Here is a 22,466-nt window from a genome sequence, read left to right as displayed (position 1 = left end):
CCTGTCAGTTAAGTCACTGGGACACAGAGGTATTAGGAAAGAGTAGTCATCTCTCAGCCCACAAAGCTGCAAAGGCTGGTAAGTGCATTCTGAGATTTGCAGGCACCCCATTTTCCACTGAATTTGAGGGCTGTTTGCTTTGCTCCCCAGTGACTAGCAAATCTGCTGGCTAAGTGCTGGCTTCCAGGTCCCCCACTTTTTGGAAAGCAACCAGCTCCCAAAGTGCCTTGTAATATCTTTGGAAATTAATGGTTGATTCCACTATCAGCTGTCTCACAGCTGTCATGCAGGTGTCTAAGTGTCTAAAAAGTTTCTCAGGTTATTGACTCATTCAATGATGGAGGTATCTGGATCCCAGATGGATCCCATACTTTCCAGCAAGTTAGCCCCCTCAGCCACAGACAGCTGAGAATCTGAGAAGCCTGAAACTACTCACACCACACAGAAAATCATGACCTTTACAATATAAAATGTCATGGAGTTTCAGGTTTACAAAAAAATACAAGCTTCATCTAATCTTGAAAACAGTTTTTTTTTGAGCTCAGCAAGCTCTAAGTTTGGTTCATAATTAAATATTTATTCATCTCTAAAAAAGGTGACAATGTAGTAATCACCTTAGAGGCAGAGGTGACTGACTCATCGAGGTAGTAAATGTGCATATATTCAAAACAGTTTAAAATTCAAAATGACAAAATTTTAAGGTAAAAGGTGGCTGGATCTCTAGGCAGCTAGGAAATCTCTAGGCAGCAATACGATTTTAAAAATATGATAACCATTAAAACTGAAATTTTTATATAGGGAGTTAAAAAAATAGAAGCTTAATTTCCTACAAATCCCAGGTGAATACCTCATCTCTCCCTCCATGACCAGTTACTTTGAAAATGAATATTCACTCCAGCTTTACATTCCCATCCACCACAGCTGAGGACTTCATGAGGCAGCCACGGCTTTATGATAAAGCTTCTTCTCAGTTGCCAACCAGTGTAACTCAGTTTGGATCTTACATGAGTTGGTGCAGCTATGTGCAATTAGAAAGGGCCCAGCAATCTGAAGTCTGAGCTAGCTTTACACAAGCAGAAGTAATACAGGTAGGCACAGGCCTGCTAGCACAAAATCAGCAAGTCAAAAAAACTGAAACTGATTTAAACCAACAGGGTGATCTTAAGAGATCACTGGTTTTCATCCAGTGCTAGGAGCATGAATTCATCACAGAGCATAACATCAACATTCAGCCTGTGAAATACTGTCCATCTACTATTTGTTTTAAATAGGTAAGTAGGTAAAGAAGTCCGTTATTTCTCTGCTCTCTGAATATCATACCTTTTTCTAATGTATTCTGATATAGAAGTTCTTACCACTGCCCATAGTCACTTAAATCTTTTCCATACATGAGGACTACCAGTTACATTTATGATAAAGACAGTCAAATAGGCCAACTATGGAACTCTAGGGTTCAATTCTGTCATATTTAAGAGATTTCACAATAGCTGATGATGGTGCTTACCAAACAAAATTCTCCTTTAAATTCAATACTCACCAGACTTGCTGAATGAGGCTGTGAATGCATGGACCTCATGGATGACATACTGGTCTGGTGCATGTATCCATATCCTTGAGTCTGGCTTTGTTGATATGCCCCAGGGAGAACAGGGGCTACATTAAAAAAATACACACACATTAATTAATATTTTAAAACAGCCCTTATCTAACATTTTGTAAAAATGGTAGACTGTTTTCACTGTTAATAACATTAATTCCTCCATACAAAACAGTTCAGAATTATTTCCATAAAGAACATAAGGCTTTTTAAAAGCTGATTTACACACAAATGTAGCCAAAGCTATAACAATACATCCACAAACATTACTAGGGTTAGTTGGAAGGAAAAGTTTAACATACCATTAGAAGTTTAATCATTAAAAGGTTTATGAAAGTTTAAGACACCATGAACTCAATTTTGTTACTGACACGAATGAGGCACTAAATATATGTCCCATAAGCTGCCATCTTTAGGGAATGAATAATGAAAAAAAGCTAATACAGTTATGAAATGGTTCACTAGAAATTCACTGTAATTAATTCTTAACTCATTGCAAACTAACTCTTATTTATTAGGCTATGAACAAAGAATGATTGCAGTTCACAGGAAGAGGCAGAAATTTTAAGTGAGCCCACAGTCAAGTTATTTAGTTTATTCTGATTTCATCAACATTCTTAGTCCAATACAGAGAGATCAATGCTACTTATATATTTCAAAGTCCACCTTATTCAGTATTTTCCTCTTACCACATAATTGTCCCATTTCTTTAATACATATTTTATTCACATTTTAACACTTCTGTATACTAATCAATAATATATTAACTTCTATTGTACAAAGAAAGCTGCTGAAAGCGTGAATATAACTAACAGGGATCTCTAACTATATTGCTTACTAGAAAAGCACTCATAAACTTCCCACATCTGCCCAAGCATCTTACTGTGGCAACCCACTGAAATAAAGCTGTGTCAAAAACATGGTTGATCAAAAAACTGTGAGAAATAAGCCCAGCATAAGTAACTATCTTCCTAGCAAGGCCAAAAAGTATTTTAAAAGCAAAATTAAAAATACTGAAGTGGTTTTCAAAATAGAAAGATTAAAGTTTAGTGACATAATATGTATTTGTGCATATTTTACAAGACTCAGGCTCAGAATAAAGATTTCTGGCTTGTATGGAGGTTATTAGCCCACCTCCACTGTTCTTTGCCAGCATTTTACTAGCTCAATGGGGAATTCATTTAGCTACACTGAAAAAATAATGTATTTCTGCTCATATTTTTCAAGTGATCTATTTAGATGATAGCCTATCTCCTCTTCCAAAAGCTGTCTTTTGGTCAAAGAAGATAGAGCTTATGCAGCACATGATTAAAAAGTCTTCAAACATGGAGTCATTCAGCAGTCCAGCAGTTTCTGGGATAGATCTTTTGGGCTACTTGGCAAGTAAGAATCCCTTCTGCAGCAGCCATCACACATAGATTCAAAAAGGAGCAAATCTAACATAAGATTTAATGGGGTTTACAATTTGTGAAAGGATCCAGGACTTGTAACATGAAAAAATACATGGGAAAAGCAGGAAATCCCAATAAAAATATATATTTATGATAAGTATTAATATTTGCACTAGTATTATGCCATAATTCTCTGCTTCTTGAGTTGTCAGGACAAGAAAGGCATGTGAAAAAAATTGATTACTGAGAAAAATTTTGCTCAAGTATTTCAGAAAGAAAGGTCAACCTTGTGCTTTCAGCAAGTTGTTTTACTAATCCTGCTTCTCTAGCTAACAAAATCATTGATTTCAACAAAGGTTCTTAAAACTTCCATTTAGTTTTAGTTAGCATATTCAAATGCACTAAGTGTGTAATTACAATTTGGGATGCTACACTTTGCTCTACTATACTTGTAAAGATAACTAATATTATATATTAACTAGGGTTTTTCTTATTTAGAAAACATGCTTCAAAGTATTGTAATGAACAGATTGTTTTGTTAAATGAGGGAAATTAAAGTGATATGCAGTCAGATGCAGCATTGGAACATGATGAATAATGGATGTTTTAGAAGGGCCAAGTTCATTCTAATGACATATAAGCAGAAAGATATTTTAAAGCAGTTCAATCATCAGAGAATTTCCACTCATTAACACGTTCACAGGATTATCATGCATTCAGTGAATAGTCCTAAGTAGTTCATCAAATAATTTATGTTTCAATGTTGTTACAAGCTATTTCCACATGAGCAGATGTGGCCCTTTGTGAGAAAATACTGGAAAACATAATTTAATCAAAGGTTCTGCGATCAAGCTGAAATGAATACATTTTGTCTAATTCACCACCAGCATGAATTGTAGGCCAGTTTGTCGAAGTCAACAGAGTCTCATCTCCTCACACCAGCAGCAAATTATTTTTATAGGTTGAAAACTAAGCACAGCTTGAACTTTTTAACTTAGCAGGAGGAGTACTTCAGCCAACACTGGCCACTGATCAGCCAGCAGCAAGCCTGCCCTGCAGCAACAAAGGGCTGGTAGCTCTTCCCTGGTCCCTGGCAGGGTCAGACACCCTGAGAGTCCCTTTCTTCTTCCCAAGAGAAGCAGAGGCTGGTAGGAACCTTTTGTTCTTGATTCCTTCTCCCCAAAAGAGATCTTTCTCATTTCCTATCAATCACCCCTTGCCAGCATAAGGCAGCAAACACAGTGATGGTCAGCTTCATTGTGACCTCCAAGTCAACTGGTTTATTTTGGGGAGGATAACCCACAGCTCCTGCCTCTGTGACAAGTGACAGCTGCAGGTCTGAAATGTGCTTTCCTCTTTAAAAATCAGTCTCTCACAAGCTGACAGAATTCTGTCAAACTGACTCAACAAGCTGTTTGCTACTTTACCTGCAATGATAGAAAACATACATCTACAAAAATAAAGCATTTCTTCCAAGGCATGAGAAATTCGGGGGAGTGATAGAAATTGTAGTATTAGAAAAAGATTTTATACAAACAAAAAGAAGGATTAGCTTTGCTAATTATCTTCAAGTCATTTATTTAGGTACCATATATGTGAGCATAAATATCAGCACATACTAGTGTTGAAGATACTTGCTTGAATAATTCCATCTGGGCTGGGTTTTTTTCCATTAAAAGAATACTATAGTATTCAACAAAAAACTTCAAAAACAATCACTATTTTCTAACAACTTTTAACAAAGAATACTGAAGAAACTTTCAGAGGATGGTCTATTTGGAAGGCTATTTGGGAATAATATAAATAAGCAATGTAGTAAAGAGACAACGTCTGAGCTGTGTTTCTCGTGACATACAGATAATTCAAGGTGAGATTAAATGATGCAGAGAAAGAGTTTGACTTTTTTTCATCACCATCACACATAATTAACTGGAATCTTTTGCCTAAGTCAGAAGTATAAAGTTCTATAACATCACTGATTGCAGCAGCAGCCAAAGCAATGGTTTTGTTAACCTAAGGGAAAAATAAAATTCAGTGGTGGAACATGAAATTCATTTAAGTGAAGCCAGATTTATTGGTGATGGAGCTGAGGGCTGACCATTGCTCCCAGAAGTACAGGTGGATGATTTGTTTTTTGGGTTTTTTTTGGCTGCATTAAGACTTTACCAGATGCATTCTGATTTATCAAAATTTACTTTTTTTTTCTTGTCCTACTTACCAAGCAAGCCAGATATTCATTTTAAATTATCTACTTGAATAAATGTATCATATATCTCTTACTATATCTTTACTGGTTTCCTCAGAGAAAAGAGCAAGAACAATGAATGAACATTATATAAGACAGAGAGGAAGCCTCCAAGAAAAAGAAGCAGCTGGAAGAATGATGGCAACTATCAACTCTCTGCTGCAGACAATAGGGTCTGCAGAGTGTGTACTGATCAGGATATGCTTTGAAAAGAACTGGGGAAGAAAAAGGTCAAAACGTAGAAACAGGAAGGAGTGTCATATAACTATGAGCTTAAAAAGAAATGTTATGCTAAAAAGAAAAACCAGTTAAATGTTAGGTTCTGAGATACATTTTATCAATACCATACTTAAACTCTCTGCCATTCTTTAGTACAGTAGAGCCTTGATAATCCATGGTAAAACAATATATCCTCAGTGGTAATTTTGCCATTTACTGCGACACATGCCAATTACTGAACCACATGTAAAATAACCATTCCATTTACTCACACACATCATACACTTTTAAGGATTTAATAGTATCCTTCCTATTCTGATAACACCTTAAGTCACAGTTTCAGTCATAAGACTTCATACAACTCACAAAGAAAATTGCAACATTCTGCAATCATAATATGAGAGAACACAAAGTTAAAATAAAGACTTTGATTACTATCTGCATAATTCTAATGTCTGCAATACATTAGGTAAAAAGCTGTAGGCTTTCTGAGTGGCAGGAAAGAGCCAGAATACAGCATCATCATACATCTCTGCATTACTGCCATTACAATGAGCTCACCCAAAACAGATGAACCTGCTTAAAGGTATCATGCTCATCTACATATGTGGAAGTCCTTACTTTTTTTTTTGCCTTGCTACTGCTGTATTTTTCACAGGTTGCTTCACTTCATGCAGGCTTCACAGACTTTCTTTAGAAAGCCTTCCCCACAGTTTTCAGTTCATTCTTTCTTTGGTTCTTCCCTTAGAAAGCCTCAGCTATGTCCCAGGTAACAGAAGACATATCAGAGTGATGCAGTCACGCATGGGGAGATGCAGGCCTACAGGACATTCCTGGGGACTCAGGTCACTCCATGTGCTGTCCATGTGCACAGGTCACCGTGCCTGAACTGCACAGCACCCTTGACACTTCCCAGTGTAATACTTGGCTAAAGAAATACAACCTTGGGAAATACAGGAAACAGAACTGTTACTGCTCTCTTAAATCTGGAGGATAATAACAACTGATATCTTTTAAAGCCTTCTCCAGAAAGTGTTAATGAACTTACTTTGATTACAAATTCTGGGTAGATAATTTCTTTTTTTGTTTTCTACAGATTTTTCCAGATGTTGGTTGCTACACACCATCACTGAAATATTTAAAGTGAGTGTTTTTCTCAAAGAAGCCTCTAGAAATAATATAATCTGTCCCTATTTAAAATCAGGGCCAAATTTTCAGATAGGATGAGTTTCTTCAGGCCTTGTCCTGTCTATTTTTATTTTGGGATGCAGATTTTAATACACCTCTTTGAGCAACCACAAACCCTCTAATTTCTCCTCTCTATTTCTCATGCTCTTCAGATGAGCTCAGCTCAGCACTGCATTAATCATATAAGCAACTTGAGAAACAGTTTTAAGGAGAGATTTGAAGGAGGTTAACACATTAATTCTGCAGAAGTTCACATCTTGCCCAACAGCAGCATAAACAGAACACAATTGCTAGCCAAGAATTTAGTAAGAGATTTAAAGAAGGCCCATTTCACAGGCTAATCAGAAACAAGAATCTTGACGCTTTGGCAACAAGTAAGGCATGTTAGATGTGATGAGGATATAATGTTAAAGAGACATAAAGAGTAGAAAAGTAACTTCACTGTTATGACAGCCAAGCTTTTAGCAGAATTTTAAAGATGATGTGCTGAGCATCATTCTCTGCTGAAATTAAGACTTTTGGAAAAATTTGGCAGGAGTCATGAGGGGATATGTCTCAAGGAGGTTACAGGCAGCCCAGCCCTGGTGCCCACTGCATATCTGAGGTTGGTTCCCCATGAGCTGGCTGAGACAGCCTAACACTGCTGCTACCCCTTCCTTCCTCTCAGCTAGGCTGTTCTGCTGGCTTGGTGAGCTCAGACAGGACTCAGATCAAATACAGTGCAAGGACAGAGGCAGGACCCAAGGCCATGGTCAGCAGAAAGCAATGAACAGCAGCTAGATCAGCTCAGTTGTTGCAAGGTATGTCCCCCTAAGCACCCCCCTATTGCGCAAGCTGCCTCTGAATTAAAACCACTAAAGAGCTGAGCTGAGCCTCTCACAGACGCTTCCCTCCACATGTCCCAGCACCCAGCTCCAAACAAAGCACCCCATGTAATGCAGGTGCTCCTATGTGTCCACATGCGGCAGGCACCGCTCAGCTACTTGCAAACTACTTGCATCCTAGCTCACCCTAATGCTTTTAAAAAGTCATAGTGGAAGTTTAGAGAATATTAAACCTAATGCAGACAGCAAAAGCTGTTTACTTGACAGTATAAACAGGTGTCAGAGAACTTAAAGTACTTCAATGAGTGTGCAAGGATTGCCCAGGGAGGTTGGTATGATTTACAGAACTCTGCAGCAACCCCACAGTACTGAGCAAGGAGATGGTCTCTAAAGAATACAGTAAAAAGCAGTCACAGAAGTAGAAAAGACAAACAGAAGAGTACAGGAATGTTAGACAGATGCAACATTAGGAAAACCTCAGTAATAATTTTACAGTGCAGAACTGATTGCCAAGAATGCTCCTGTCCCCAAATAGGAGGATTATTTTTTAAAACCCAAAGTTTCATGCAAAAAGAAATGTTAAAAATCAGGTAAAGAAAGTTTTTTTGCCAATCATATCAAAGTATCTATAATTTTCAATCATTATTACAGTTCATTCACCTCTTCAACATTAAATATATTTCAACACAAAGCTGGATTCACTTGTTTTAAAAATCTCAAACTGAAAAATGTGGTTCTTTTGGCATTGAGATATCTGTCACATGTAACCCTTCCTATATAAAAGTTTTCCTTTTAAACTACTATCTTCTGAGAGGTTTTTTTTCTAATCAGAAAGAGTAGCATAGCACAGTCAAATTTACTGGGAATAGTTCAGACTGTGTAAACAATACGAAAGGCACTAACCTGATGACTGAAGATGATGAGCTCTGATACAGAAAAATGCTGTTTTCAGAACAGTAGAAAACACCGTGGTAAGGCATCTTGACATTTTTTCTTGTAAAAGTAACTTTCTCTTCATTTCTTTTGAGTTTTTTTCCTTCTTTTCCTTGTCCTTTACTAGTCAGTTAGCCTGCCTTCATGGATGTCTGAGCAACCAGGCTGGTCACTCTCAGTGCTTCTGTCAGAAGCAGCAGTTTGTCTGCATGCTATCCATTACAGGAGTCAGTAATAGTTAGTAAATTGGAATATCAAACCCAGATATAATTAGGTTGTCAAAATAACAACCTGAAAGTATGGCCTAATTCACAGAGGGTGTTAATAAGTATCTGCCATGCTCACTGACCTCATTAGAATTGAAGCTCTGAACTACTTGGATTCAGTAGCAAATTCAGAATGTTACAGCTTAGGAAGTTTCCATAACCTAATTTCTAAAGATATAAGACATAAACTGTGCAATCTTGAAATGCTTTAAAAAATGATGGAGAGAAGGCCAACAAAAGTACTGATCTTGTGTTTAAAGTATCATTAATTATTCATCATGAAAAAAATCAAGACATCTCTACTCTCATGACTCTCTCTGTCTCTGTCTCATGACTACTTCCATACTACAGTTTATAAAATAATGTATTTTAAACTAAACTTCATAAGTGTCATGATTAGACAAAGATTGTTTAAAGAATCGTTATTTCAGAACGCCATTTTATCAGCTAGCAATAATTAAGGCTAACTATATTTTATCCACCATGTAAGTTGAAGTAGATTATTATGGGAAATGCAGAATCATGCAATTATAACTGCTGAGAGCAATTTCAATATAAGGAATTAAAATCTGATTTAGAATGAAATTGCAACAAAAGATCTCATAGCTGTTGAGCATATGACAGAGAAAACTGAGACATTTTGAAAGGAACTACAAAAACAAGTCTAGTGTGCTCATGTAACACTGGAATCCTGTGTTTTATTTGAGGTTTCCTTTTAGGCAGGGACTATCTCATATTTCAGTCCAAAGTTCTTGATTTGTATGAACAAGCAATAATAATAGTTATGCTGGTCTTTGTGTTTTAAGGCCATCATAAATCCAACAGCAGATGAAGAGAGAATTTGAGAAATACTATCTAGGACAGTGGAAGAACTGTTGGCAAACTGTCTCTCTGGTACACCATAGTCTACGTGTCTGGTGATTCAGACCTTCTTAATTCTTCACATTTCAAGGAATGATGGATCCATCAATTCCATTATATTCTTTTTCATGGCAAATTATCTTCCAAGGTCCATTCTGGACTCTCTGAGGGTTCTAAATCTCTGTATTTCAAAAGTCAGTCTCTCATGGACAATTTTTTCCTTAAAAAAAAGGAGTATGGCTTTCATTCCTCTTCACAGTAACTGCAAAATAGCAATATATTTTTAAAACGCCCTAGGCTAGCACAGTCTCAAGAAACCTTGTCTGCAAGCAGTTATCAAATAGCACAGTCTAGAGAAAAATGAAAGGAACCCAGGATGTCCTATTTTCTGTAGTCAGCATTAAAACAAATAGGACAGTCAACAGGACATCTATCCTCACCATGAAAAGACAATAACACAGGGAATATTTTTGCCAGAAAGAGATTGTGGATACTGCTTAGAGCATAATTTTTATTGAGGCACAGGAATTAGAGGATACTGGATAATAGCTCAAAAGCTTTTGTGATCATTAATACATTACTGTCATAGTAAAGCATCACAGAATTGTTAAGTATTAACTACACATAATTTAGTGCTCTGGCAACAGGAGAGGAGAAGAAGTCAAATCACAAACAAACCATAGAGTCCCTGCCTGTGTCTGACTCTGGATCAGTGAGGTGGTAAGTGGCAGCCTCATGGCTTACAAAAAGGAAAGCCAGTCCTGTTCTGGCAGAGCAGACATTTTCGACATTCTGAAAATGACATCAGCTTCCCCAGACTACTTTTGGAATGGTCATTTAGGGCTGCAAGACCATAAACACTTAAAATAATTTATTTGATAAATGCAATACCATAGCAGGCCCTTCAAACACAATTTCAAATGAAAGTAACAGTGTTTTATTATAGAGTGTTAAATGATCTCCCAGAAAATTCAGTAAAATATTTCCAAGTGTTATCAGCCTTTAAAAATATAGGAAAAGGCTGTTTGTAGTGTTTATTCATATTCATGTTTTTGTTGGTTTTGCTAAAAAAAAGCACAAAATGAAAGTGAACACAATATAAAATTACAATTTAAAATTCATTGTATTAATTATTGTCTTCATCCAATGTCTTTGAACAGTTGTTTTGGGGATTTTAAAAGTAGTGTGAATTCTATATCTGACTATTTAGACTTTATGGCCAGCTACAACCCTCTACTTCACTTAAAATTTATTTATCCTAAAATACGAACCATTTATTCCCCTTCCAGATTCCACTGACAAATTTTCACTACAGCACTGTAAAAGAGAAAATTACTTAAACTATTTGGCTTTTAATCCTAAAACTAGAGTCCTATTTGTTCCTAGCTTTGAATCCAAAAATGTAATTTTAGAGTTATTATGATGAACACAGAATATTCTAAACCAGTTAAATGTAGTGATAAAAAATTTAGTTTGATGTTCAACTGCAATATCTTTTCTAGATGTTTAATTCACTCATTTTCCTCACAAAAGTAAATTAAATGCATTAAATACTCTATTGTAACCTGAGGAAAAAAGAATTACTAACAGGGTATAGATTATATATTGTCATAGGAATTTTTCTAGCAGTTCAAATATAAAAAATCATTTCATTCTGACACCACTATAAATATTAGTTTGGCATTTTCTTCAGTGGTAGCTGGACAGTCCAAAGAGTTCAGCCTGTGTGTCTATTAACAGCTGCTATGCCCCAATAGTCACACACAGCCCCATTTCCCCACTGGTTCTGTGCCTGGAAGACAAGCAAACCACAGGGATCCTGCTTGCAGCACTGCAGGAGCTGCAGCCAGGATTCGCTGTTACAGACCTCAGTGCCACCTGACTTTTCTGCCTGACATTCAACCTAAGTTGCAGCATGTCTCAGCTGAGACAGCAGTACAATCTGACTTTTCTCTCTTCACACATCCAACTACATTAGTTTATTTATGAAGGCACCAAATGTCTTAAAGCCAGCCCAAGGCATCCTCAGTCCTAGTGGGGTCATGGTGTACCACAGGAAGCTGCAATTCCTACTTAAATTGTGAATAGGACTTTGCTCTAGGCTTCCTCACAAAAGGAAAGATTTAGTAAAATGAAGGTTAACATGTTACATTATCCACATGCCTTCAATTACAATTCAAATTCTCTTACATTTACTGAACATCTACTGTTGCCCTTGTGCATTAGAGAGAGAAGTCTGCAAGTTCTTCTCACAGAAGCTCTGCTTTGATTTCTGTGCATCGATTTATTTGCATAGTGGGTATAACCAATCTGAATAATGGTGGAAGGATAGCATTAACCAGGATCATGTATGTCACTGCACACAATTTTACTAATTATATTTATTGTCTACTGGATATAACATTCTCTGAAGTATATCAAAAGCTGCTCTAGGGAACCACACTGAACAATTGAAAACAACTCTTCACCAAGGGAGCCATTAACACTTCCAACTGCTGAGTCACTTGGAAACTTCCTTTCCACTTTCTGCTCACCAACTGTTTATGGAAAAGGGAACATCAAACTCAGACAGCAGGCAGAACAAACAGAAGGATCCCCTGAACTGCTGCTATACTACAGAAATTAAAAATGGGATCTCTTCTGGATTGTCCTCCACCTGGATGTGTGAGGATTGTCTTTTGATGCTGCCAGATGCCAAGAGTGTGGGAGAGAAGCATGGGAATCAAAGATGGGCATAAGGAATCTAAGCAAAAATATTTTGGAAGTATGAAATGTATGTTCTCCCTGGAACATTAACTCATCCTCAGTGAACAGATACTGAATGAATATGTGCTTTCAGAAGAATCAACAATTTCTATCTTAACCAGCAAGGAGTATTTAGTTTTATTCCCAGCATGCTACACCAGATCTTAATCAAAATCTGACTAAGCAATCACTTTAATTACTATATGAATTTTCAAGCTTTATGTTAAAAAATAAGGTTTTACAGATAGCTAATACCTCTTTGTGGTGGAAGAGAAAGAAATATAATTTTCTGGACTAATTTCTCTCATGTTCTGCATTAAAAAAGCAGAGGACACTAAAAGTCCAATAGTCCAGACTAGGACAGAAACCTGATAATGCACAAGATAGTGCATAAATGTAGTCCCAATGCCTGTCTGGATTCCTATACTTATATGGCTTAAAAGGCTCAAATGGTTTATTCAGAGACAAAATTATATATAAAGCAGAAATCCTCTTACCATGTAAACACACAGAAATTAGCACATTTGTAGGGAACATACTCAACTTGTTTCTACCTGAAATCTAAATTCTTACACCTAACTTTGTCTTTACTTTTTCTTCTTACCTCAAATCTAGAGGTAAGAAAGTTTTTAACACCAGGAAGCCTCCCACTGTTTTCAATAACTCTTCTAGCTGTAATGACATTATTTTCAATCAGGAAAAAAATGCTCTTTGGATATTAGGAGTCACTGCAAAATTGGAGGCAGAAACTGAAACAGCAAAATACACCTCCTTCAAATGAAAGATGCAATTTTCAGAAGGGAGACAGCTCTGTCTTGCTGCCTGAAAAACCACATCCTTTTGGGGTACAATGTGATTACAGCAAACCTTTAGAAGGGAAACTATATAATTTCTGTAAAAATATATTTGAGAACCGAAGACCAGGGTTCACTGGTTTTGGAGAGCAAGCTCTTTAACAAAGAAAACTCTTCATGCTAAATAATTTGTGGCACCAGATAGATTACAAACATATACATGCACTTGTGTCTGTATAACATACAGGGGAGCTATTTAGTTATGTTCAAAAATATCACAGGAGTTTGTGGGTAAGTTGTTTATTATTTGACTGCAAGCATTTGCAGTACATTACACACTTGAGAACAGAAAATCACCTGATTACCAAGATGAAAAAACAGTTTTACCAAAATACTGTTGAATGGAAGAAGACTATTTTTTTTCCCATATGTTAGCTTTCAGGTTGGCAAACCTGCTGGAGGCTGGCATGTTAAAGAAGGAAAACCAAAGTACTATCTAGTCTGAAATACAAAAAAGTCAGAAACAGATGTAAGAGTCTGGTAGCTAAGAAAAGTGTCAATGTGATCCTCACTAAGAGGGACCTAGAGTAGACAGAGAGCATCATTTTGATTTGGTTTGTTCAGTTTTCTGTGGCAGGGCAGCCTGCTGACACACTTGAAAGGGGACAAGATGCCTATGCTCTTCCCATGAACTGTACAATTCCTCTCCCTCTGAATGCCATGTTTGATTACCAGACTCTGGGGACCACTATGGAAATAGATCTCAGCTACCTAGCAGAAAAAAACAATTCTCTCCTGACTGACAGAGAAGAAAATATAACTGCTGTGCCATTGTCCTTGACCTCCCCAGAATGGCAGAGCTTACCAACTGAATATGAATACGAAGAAGAGTGAAGGATTCCTGCCCTGTACTCCTGACACCTGAACCTGGACATGGAAGACAGATCTCTCCATTACAACATAAAGAGCAGCAAGATATTTTTCCCTCTTTTTTTCTTCAACTTGTCTTTTACTAATGGTGATTTTTCCCAACCTCAAAACCAGAGGGTTTTTTATAAAAACTTATGGGAAGAACAGATCAAGGAAGGGATTTTCAAGATTTTTGTTCCACTTCTTCGTTCAGCTCTTGGCACAGGAGAAGAGTTATGACCACTATCCCAATGCAAAGAGACTCCTTGGCTTCATACTGGGAAACATCTGCAATACCAATGTGTGAAATAAAGAGGGATTTTCTCTATTTTATCTGAGTAGTTTGTAGTCTTCTGTCCAGACTAACCAGGAGTAGAAGGAACAGCAAAGTTCCTTGTTCTAGGATTTTCTGTGGCATATACATGTGTGTGTCAAAGCCTCAGGCAAATCCTACAAACAATCATTTTACATACAGAGTTACAGATATTGGTGTGTGCTGGGGGAAGTGAAGGAGACATCCTTGAAATTAACGTTTAAAATGTCAGTGTTGGGCTGAGGAATAAAAGGCCTCTCCTTGAGCTGGTACACAGAACAAGGCTGTTGACAGTGACACACAACACTACCCAAGGTCTGTGTTTGCTCTTAGCAGGGCTGTGTTCACACTGCAGCTCTAACAGCAGTTCTTCTAATGGCCTTCAAATAAGCTCCTGCCTCAGTGAGGAAAGGAGGAAGATAACCCCTGGAGTCTGAAGGAAGGGAGGGGAGCAGACTCAGCTGTTCTGGAGCCTTTCTTCTTCAGAAGGTTCATATTACGCAATGATGACATGCCACTGGGGAGAGAGATAAAAGGACTTACTGTTTCTCATTGATTAAACTTCCATTCCAAGCCAGATAAAGACTTCAAAACTTTAAGAAAGAGACTGCAGCATTGTGTTCTCTTCAGTCTTCATCGACTTTGGAGTCATAGTGACAGCAATGCCCATTTGCTTGTATTTATTCCTCAGAGGTTGTTTGTACCAATTGTTTGTGGGTTGCTTTTTTGTTATGTAATATCAATGAAGTACTTAAGAAAAAATTTCAGTTTTCTCACAGCAATTTACAGGTTACTTTTAAAGCAGGTAACAAAATAAGTGGTTTCTTGAAACCTGTGTATTTGGATTGCCAGTGTAAGTAAAAGAAGATACCTAACCAGGCAAAGATAGAGACCTGCATGTTGCTGCCAGACTGTTCTCATTAAAAAAAAAAAAGGGAGAACTTAAGACTCATATCAAGGCTCCCGTATGCTCACTACTTGTCTGGTGGCAGCAGGTGAATTGAGCCTGAAAAACCTGGCTAAAGGAGTCAAGTGAAAATAGCACGCATGCAGCCAACCAGTAACATGCTGGCTCCAGCCAAAAACACAACATTTCAGCACTCACATTTAAAACACAACAAAAGACCCTTGAAAATTCTGTCCTAATATCCACTAAGGCTTCCTACATTACATGTGTTTTTGGGAGTACTGCAAAACTGGTTTCTGTTTCCTACAGACTGATTTCTATGTATCTTTTAAGACAATATGACGATGACATTGAAAATAACCAAGAAACCATGTTTCTTCCTCACCAGAGTAACAATATATTCATACCTGAAAATTAACTGATAGTCAGCTCTTATTTTTCTCCATCTACAGACTACACACAATTTAAAATAAAAATAAATGGTCACTTATACTGAAAAAGTCTGAACCTGTGGTAAGGAAAACATTTATGTATCATGTCAATATGCTGATACACACCTAGACAAAGGTGTGTATCAAGAAAATAAAAAAAAAATGTGCACACAAACTAGACATTAAGAGGAAATCAAAGAAAAAAAAAATTTAAAAAAAAGGAAAGGTCAAATACGAAAGAGGATAAAACCAGCCCTGAAGGTTTCAACTATAAACTTTCCAAAATTGTGCCAGATCGGCAGAGGTGTTGAGCCATACAATTTAACCAAATCATTCTTTCCTGGAGCCTGAATGCAAACTAACAGAGCAGAACCTTATTCAAAGGGAAGGAAGGGGAGCAAGAGAGTGAGTGTGGAAAGAACTAGGAGAAAACCACTGTACAAGGCTGCACGGAAAAAAACAGAACAGACAGAAAAGACTTTTTATATAAAGAATCTAAATAAAACCCAAAACACAACAGTTGAGGTATTTTTCAGACCGAATGCTGTCAAGAGAGACCTACACTTCAGAACTTTGCTGCTTTTTCCTAGTGTTCTGTGAAGAAAAAACTGCCTGGTCTGTCTTTATAAGCAAAAATAAATCTGACAGCCATATATCTCAACAACTCTTTCTGAAGAAAAAAATCTGAAAAACCCTTCCAAAAGTAAAGGGTTCCATGCCTGAGAAGTTGCAACATCACTGTTAAAAGCAGGACTAAAAGAGAGAAATCATTAATTTCTAATCCTTTTTAGCCAAGTTGAAAGTAATTACTCACAAAGTTGAAAAGTAATTTCAAAAATATGAATAAAATGAAAGTCCATAAACTGCACCAGCTTGCTGAAAAGTGTTAAAAATTGTTTCCCATTGAATTTTATCAACAATACTCTAAAATATTCTAACAGGGAATTTTCTGGACTTCCATCACACAAAAATCTACTGATTTTGTAGAGAAGGACACATGGTTAAACTCAACATCATAATCTAAAGTAACAGTCAGGAACCAAAATAGAAAGAAGTCATTCTAATGAACAATGTTAGTATCTTCTCTGTGATGTTATTACTGAAATTTCCCAAGAGGAGAGAGAGTTATTTAGATCTGAATAAGCCTTTAACATCTGGTACGAAGTCAGAGACCCAGCTAAGGGCTGGGAAGAGGTAGATAAGGAATAATTATATCAGCTGTGGCAGGCAAGGATTTGAATTATGTGTCAAGTATCAGTAAAGGTATCTAAAATAAAGTAGCAATTGAACAATGTAGGAATATGTGAAATATGATGAGACAAGGCCAAAGACACTCAGAGATTGTAAAATTGGTTACAGGTCTCCAACTGTCTTTCATGTTGGCACACCATCAAATAGAACAATGGCCAATGAGAAACTCTGCTGATCTAAGAGTACAAGCTCCATGAGAAACAGCCATGGAATCTCACCAAAATAGATTTGGTTCCCATTTATGGTATAAGAGACATTGTATAAAGGTCATGGGCAAACTTGTCTTGTGGCTATGTGCAAAATAACCTTTTGAATGGGATGAAAAAGATTAGCATTTTTGGCCAAAGATGCTATCTTCTGCTAGCTCTCTCTAAGTGTTTTCACAGAAATGGCATTTTCTTGTAAATCATTAGGATTATGTTCAGTTACTTAGCTGTGGCACTTATTTCTTCCCTGCAATGGGAGCTGTCTACAAGTGCTCAAATCCTGGCTTGTCAGCTGGGTTAAAATGGAAACAATCTCTTTCTAAAATATGTTGATCTTCGGAAGGATCTATTCAAGACATCACCATAACAATAGATTCAAATACAGCCACAAAAAGCAAGCTTACTAGTGCCAGAACAACCAGGAAAATAAAGCCCATTTCCATTCTCAAGTAGTAAAAAATATCTGTTAAAAATCAAATCAAGCTGACAAAGCAATGTTGGAATGGCTTGGAATACTTCCAAAGAAAAGATCAGAACAGCTATAGACAAACAATGTGCACTGGACTGTGAAGACCACTTTGCACCATCAGAATAGAAAAACAACACAAATGTGCATCATTGCTATCATTTATTAAAAGAGTTGAGAATATAGTCAAAATACCAAATAAAGATAGCCAGATATGATAAAAGGCAGTACATTTCTGTCAAAGATATGTGTTTCTTTCTTTGTTCAGAGTTAGCACTTCAGTCTGAACACCTTCTCCTTCACCCATTCTTAATCAGAGCTGCTTGATTGTATTTACACAGCACCCATAAAAAGGTAGATTCCATAAGCACCAACCACCACAAGTAAAGTATTACTCCAGTGAATGGGCAAACATTAACAAGTGCAGTCTACAATTAAGATGCCTTAAAGTCTTCTAAAAGCATGGGTAGTTTGATGTTGTGTAAGCAATGAATTGGTTTCTTACAAGAAAAAAAAAGTAACCCTTTGTATAATGTTTCCAATGCACCATTTTTTTCACAACTGAGAAGCAGAAATCACTATTTTAAAATTATCTATTTAGAATACAATGATTCAGAATATTTGCAATTCATCATTTAAGTCTAGAGCATACTGTAACACCACTAGGATGACTAGACCCTTATTCATCATTTTCCTAAATTTTCTTCTAATCAACAGCATGAAACAAGTACACAATGTGGGTTTGTACCTGAGGACGCAGATTTGTCAAAGTACTCTAATATTATTCCATGTTAAATCATAACAGACTACATAAACTGCCCAGCTGAATGTTAACCTTGGTCCTCAAGCCACTGACAGGATGAGAAAATTTAGTTATGTGAGAAAGAGAGAACACAATAAAATTCCTTGGATTTTTTTTAAACATCAAAACAGAGAGCCATAAAAACCTGCATATTTGAATATGGGAAATAGTACTTTAGTCACTAAAATACTATTATATACTTATTTACCTACTGAAAAGCCCAAGGTAAATATGTTTTTTTCAGGTTAAAGATGTATTTCATTCAGTTACATTGTGTCATTTGAGAGGGGAAAAAAAAAAAAGCAGATTCATGTACATTTTGCAAAAACACAACACACTTTCTTTAAAGCACTGTAAACAGGAGTTAACAGGGCTTTGGAGCCAACAGCATTACCAAAACTGTGAAAGAGAATTCACAATAGAATGGTATGGCACGCAGAAACTGCACAGTTCTGCTTTACTTCCTTTGACAAGCAGGCAACAGCTTACAAAGTTTCTACTTGTGACTACACAAGGATATGGAGTTAATACAGGCCTGTGAAGTCTCAACACACTGCAACAGTGGTGTTAGTGAAAAAGGTGGGAATAAAGGGTACCTCCTTCATCAGATGGCCTTGTTATCTCACTGCAGTAAGAAAAGGTAGGGTTCGTGTCAGAGCCATCTGATTTATAATCCCCCAGACTGGTAGAATGTAAATACTGCTTACTGTAACGGCTTGCTCTTTCTACAAAGGTAGAAAGAAATAAAGAATATCACAGTAAATAGATTATGGAAGTGCAAAGACAAGCAACAACATAAACCCTACCACTGCTAACATTGCTATTCATACACTGATGGCTGTAAAATTAGAGAAAAGTCAATTCTTTGCAATTTTGTTTCCATTTTGAGCATTGTTGGTTCCAAAGCTTGCTACAAAATCTAATACAACTAAGCTTTTTCTTTGCTTTAAAAGAATAGAAGAAATGGAAGGTGGTATTGAGATACCAGAAAGGGAAGGGATAAGGATGAAGAATACAAAAATTTCCAGTGGAAAATCAAATTATTCCTTTATCCCAGCATGTGGAAATACAGTTGTATGTTGTTCAAAAGAAAATTTAAAAGTTCCAAAGTAGCAAAGGAAATGCATGTGAAAAATTAAACATTCAAAATAAACACTACTATGCAGGGAAAGTATCAATAAACTTGTAAAGCCAAAACCCACTCCCTGTTATTACATTGCTTTCTCTTAAAGAAAGCAATGTATCCTAAAATTATGTACACCTTTGAGCTGCAAATAATTGAACAAAGAATAATATTATGTGCCATATAGGCAAAATGTGCACGGAAAAGAAATCAATTTTGTAAATAGGCCACTTTATATAACTCTGAAATTTTACAAGGTCCAACTATTTGAAAATTCTACTTACAGGAAGGACAAAGTAGGTCAATGCTTTTTAAATGGCTACTTGTAAGTGGCATGAATAACTTGTTTAAGAAAAGATTTCTTTCACTATTTCTTATCTCCACATGTGATTATGACTGAAGTTCCTATAAAATACTGCTTTTAAACTACAACAGTTATAAATACATATGCAAGTATGCTTCTAAAACATATGGCTGGCACATTGACTTGAAAATTTACAGTATCAGCTTAGTTTCACAAACATGAAAAGCTGAATTGGGGAAAAGTCAGGATATAAGCAATACCAGAAAGCATATGCAGACTCCTAGACTGAATATTGTCCTCCAGAGGATCAATGTCGAAGATGGAGCCGGGATCTGTGCGCCAAACTTTAAGATCTTTTTCCAAAGCACAGAAAGTATAAGACAGACAAACAACAAAGGAAGTAAAAGCATGAAAGGAATGAGCTTTAACAATCAGCAATCAATTGCTTTCATCTAGAAATTAACCAAAATACCTAGATATTCACCTGAAGAGATCAGAAAGCTCAATTTCCTGCTTAAAATAACCCGGTGTATTAATTTTAAGCACTAACATTACTTTAAGGAGACTTTTGCTCATAATTTTTCTGCATATTCTAAACATGACCTTAGTATGTTCTTAAGTCTAAATAAACATATTAGAGGTCTCTTCCAGGAGCAGAACCGAAATCACCAGAGGTATAAGATTATTTCCCCAGTTCACCAGCAGCATCCTTTTGTGTGGAGGTGCTGCAGTGTATATCCCTATAGCTGACAGTCGGCAGCACACAGCTCCGCTGCTGACATAGACACTACAGACTCTCCTTTGAATACAGCACACATCATGTCAGCATAAGAAGAATCAGGGCCATAGCTCAACCAAAATATATTTCTACTAATTGCTTAATTAATTTAAACTCAAAAGTATCTATCTTTCTTAATTAATATCAAAAAAAAAATTAACTAAGGTGACAAATTCAGATGTATAAATCTGCATTGCACACATCTACCATAGGATAAAATTACATCCACTCTTGAACTTAAAAAGTAATTCCCTGTGTCAATGTGTGCCCAGGGGACCAAGAGGACAATGGCATCCTGGCCTGGATCAGCACCAAAGTGGCCAGCAGCACCAGGGCAGTGACCATCCCCCTGTACTCAGCACTGCTGAGGCCACACCTCAAATCCTGGGTTCAGTCCTGGGCCCCTCAATTCCAAAAGGACATTGAGGTGCTGGAGAGAATCCAGAGAAGGGAAATGGAGCTGGGGAAGCATCTAGAGCACAAATCTGACGAGGAGAAGCTGAGGCAGCCGGGGGTGTTTAGCCTGGAGAAAAAGAGGCTCAGGGCAACCTTGTCATTACTGCCTGAAAGAAGGTTGTAGTGATGTGGGAATAGGTCTCTTCTCCCACATAACAATTGACAGGATGTGAGAAAATGGCCCCAGGTGTGCTAGGGGAGGCATATATACTGGATATTAGGAAAAGATTCTTCACTGAAAGGGATGTCAAGCACTGGAACAGGCTGCCCAGGGAAGTGGCAAAGTTAACATCCCTGGAGATATTTAAAATATGTGTTGACACGATGCTTAAGGACATGGTTTTGTGGTGGGCTTGACAGACCTGGGTTAATGGTAACATTTGATGGTCCTAATGGTCTTTGCCAATCTAAATGATTCTATGATACCTGATATGTCTAAAATTAATAAATATTTTAATCTCTTCAAACAAGTTTCAACTAAAACCTTGATGTAAAATATAATCAGTCAAAGCACAAACCTACCATATCACACATTTTTTACTACAGTTTCTTCTTGGACAGACCTGGCTGCAAGACTTACTCCATATATTGGAAATAGGAAAAATCTGTCTTCCCAGCTTTGTTCTTTTGCTGGTTTGAGAGGTACCAAGCTAAGTAATGGGTTGTAGGTAAAGTAGGACTGTGAGGACCCAAATAGTTCATGTTTCAAATGATTAATAGCCTAGATGCAATGGAAAGAACAGAGAGCTAACAAAATAAATCCCACGGCTTTAGAATACATTCAATGTATGAACATTACACATAATCTACCACAACTCCCATAAGGTGAGGCATAGTGCTAACTCCTTCCTGCCAAGATAAATTAAAGCCAATGCAAAATCTTTTGATAAACTATGTGTTATTCCTAATGGAGATAAATTATTCACCTACATAAAGTACTGATAGGCATGAGAAGGGGAAGGGGAATTGGTGAACGTGCAACTTGTCCTGTTTGAGCATGCCTCAGTAAGTGAAAATGTAAGTATGGCTTCATGGCAACACCAGTGCAAGAGTCATTGATTTGTATTGATTTTATCCATCTCTCTAATCTGAAATAACATGCATAGAATCAGAATCTTGGCAATATATAACACAAATCAATTTTAATTCCCTGGTACCTTTTGCCAAGGTAAAATAACCTTATATTCATGTGAGAATTGTGGTTTCTCTTTAGCAACAGATCCAAAGCTCACCAACATCAACTTATCTTGATGGTTTAGAATGGCTTAGTAGGATTAAAACTAGTGTCTATTTGCCAGAGCAGTGTCATTAATTTTAGCAGCCAGGCATTTGAAAGAGTAGCTCTAGCTTCACCAATAATACATTAAAAATAACCAGAGGGATTCTGACACACTTTTCCTAACTGGCTGAACAATTTATAGCTACAAAAAATACTCACGAGAGTCCTAAGTACATTT

The 22,466-nt window shown here is 36.9% G+C and overlaps 1 protein-coding gene across 1 annotated transcript in view; it reads right to left on the bottom strand.

Moving 5' to 3' along the window:
* The window catches only part of NEBL (nebulette), a 251,267-nt gene that overhangs the window by 9,091 nt on the left and 219,710 nt on the right, over window positions 1–22,466 (bottom strand). Inside the window, 3 exon segments of the mRNA XM_072925465.1 lie at window positions 1,538–1,653; window positions 18,945–19,073; window positions 20,036–20,128. Of these exon segments, the coding sequence (XP_072781566.1) occupies window positions 1,538–1,653; window positions 18,945–19,073; window positions 20,036–20,128 (338 nt within the window).

This window comes from Taeniopygia guttata, chromosome 2 (genome assembly GCF_048771995.1).
Source record: "Taeniopygia guttata chromosome 2, bTaeGut7.mat, whole genome shotgun sequence".
NCBI lineage: Eukaryota > Metazoa > Chordata > Aves > Passeriformes > Estrildidae > Taeniopygia > Taeniopygia guttata.
Note: the sequence above shows the minus strand (reverse complement) of the source record. Positions and strands in the feature narration are given on the sequence as shown.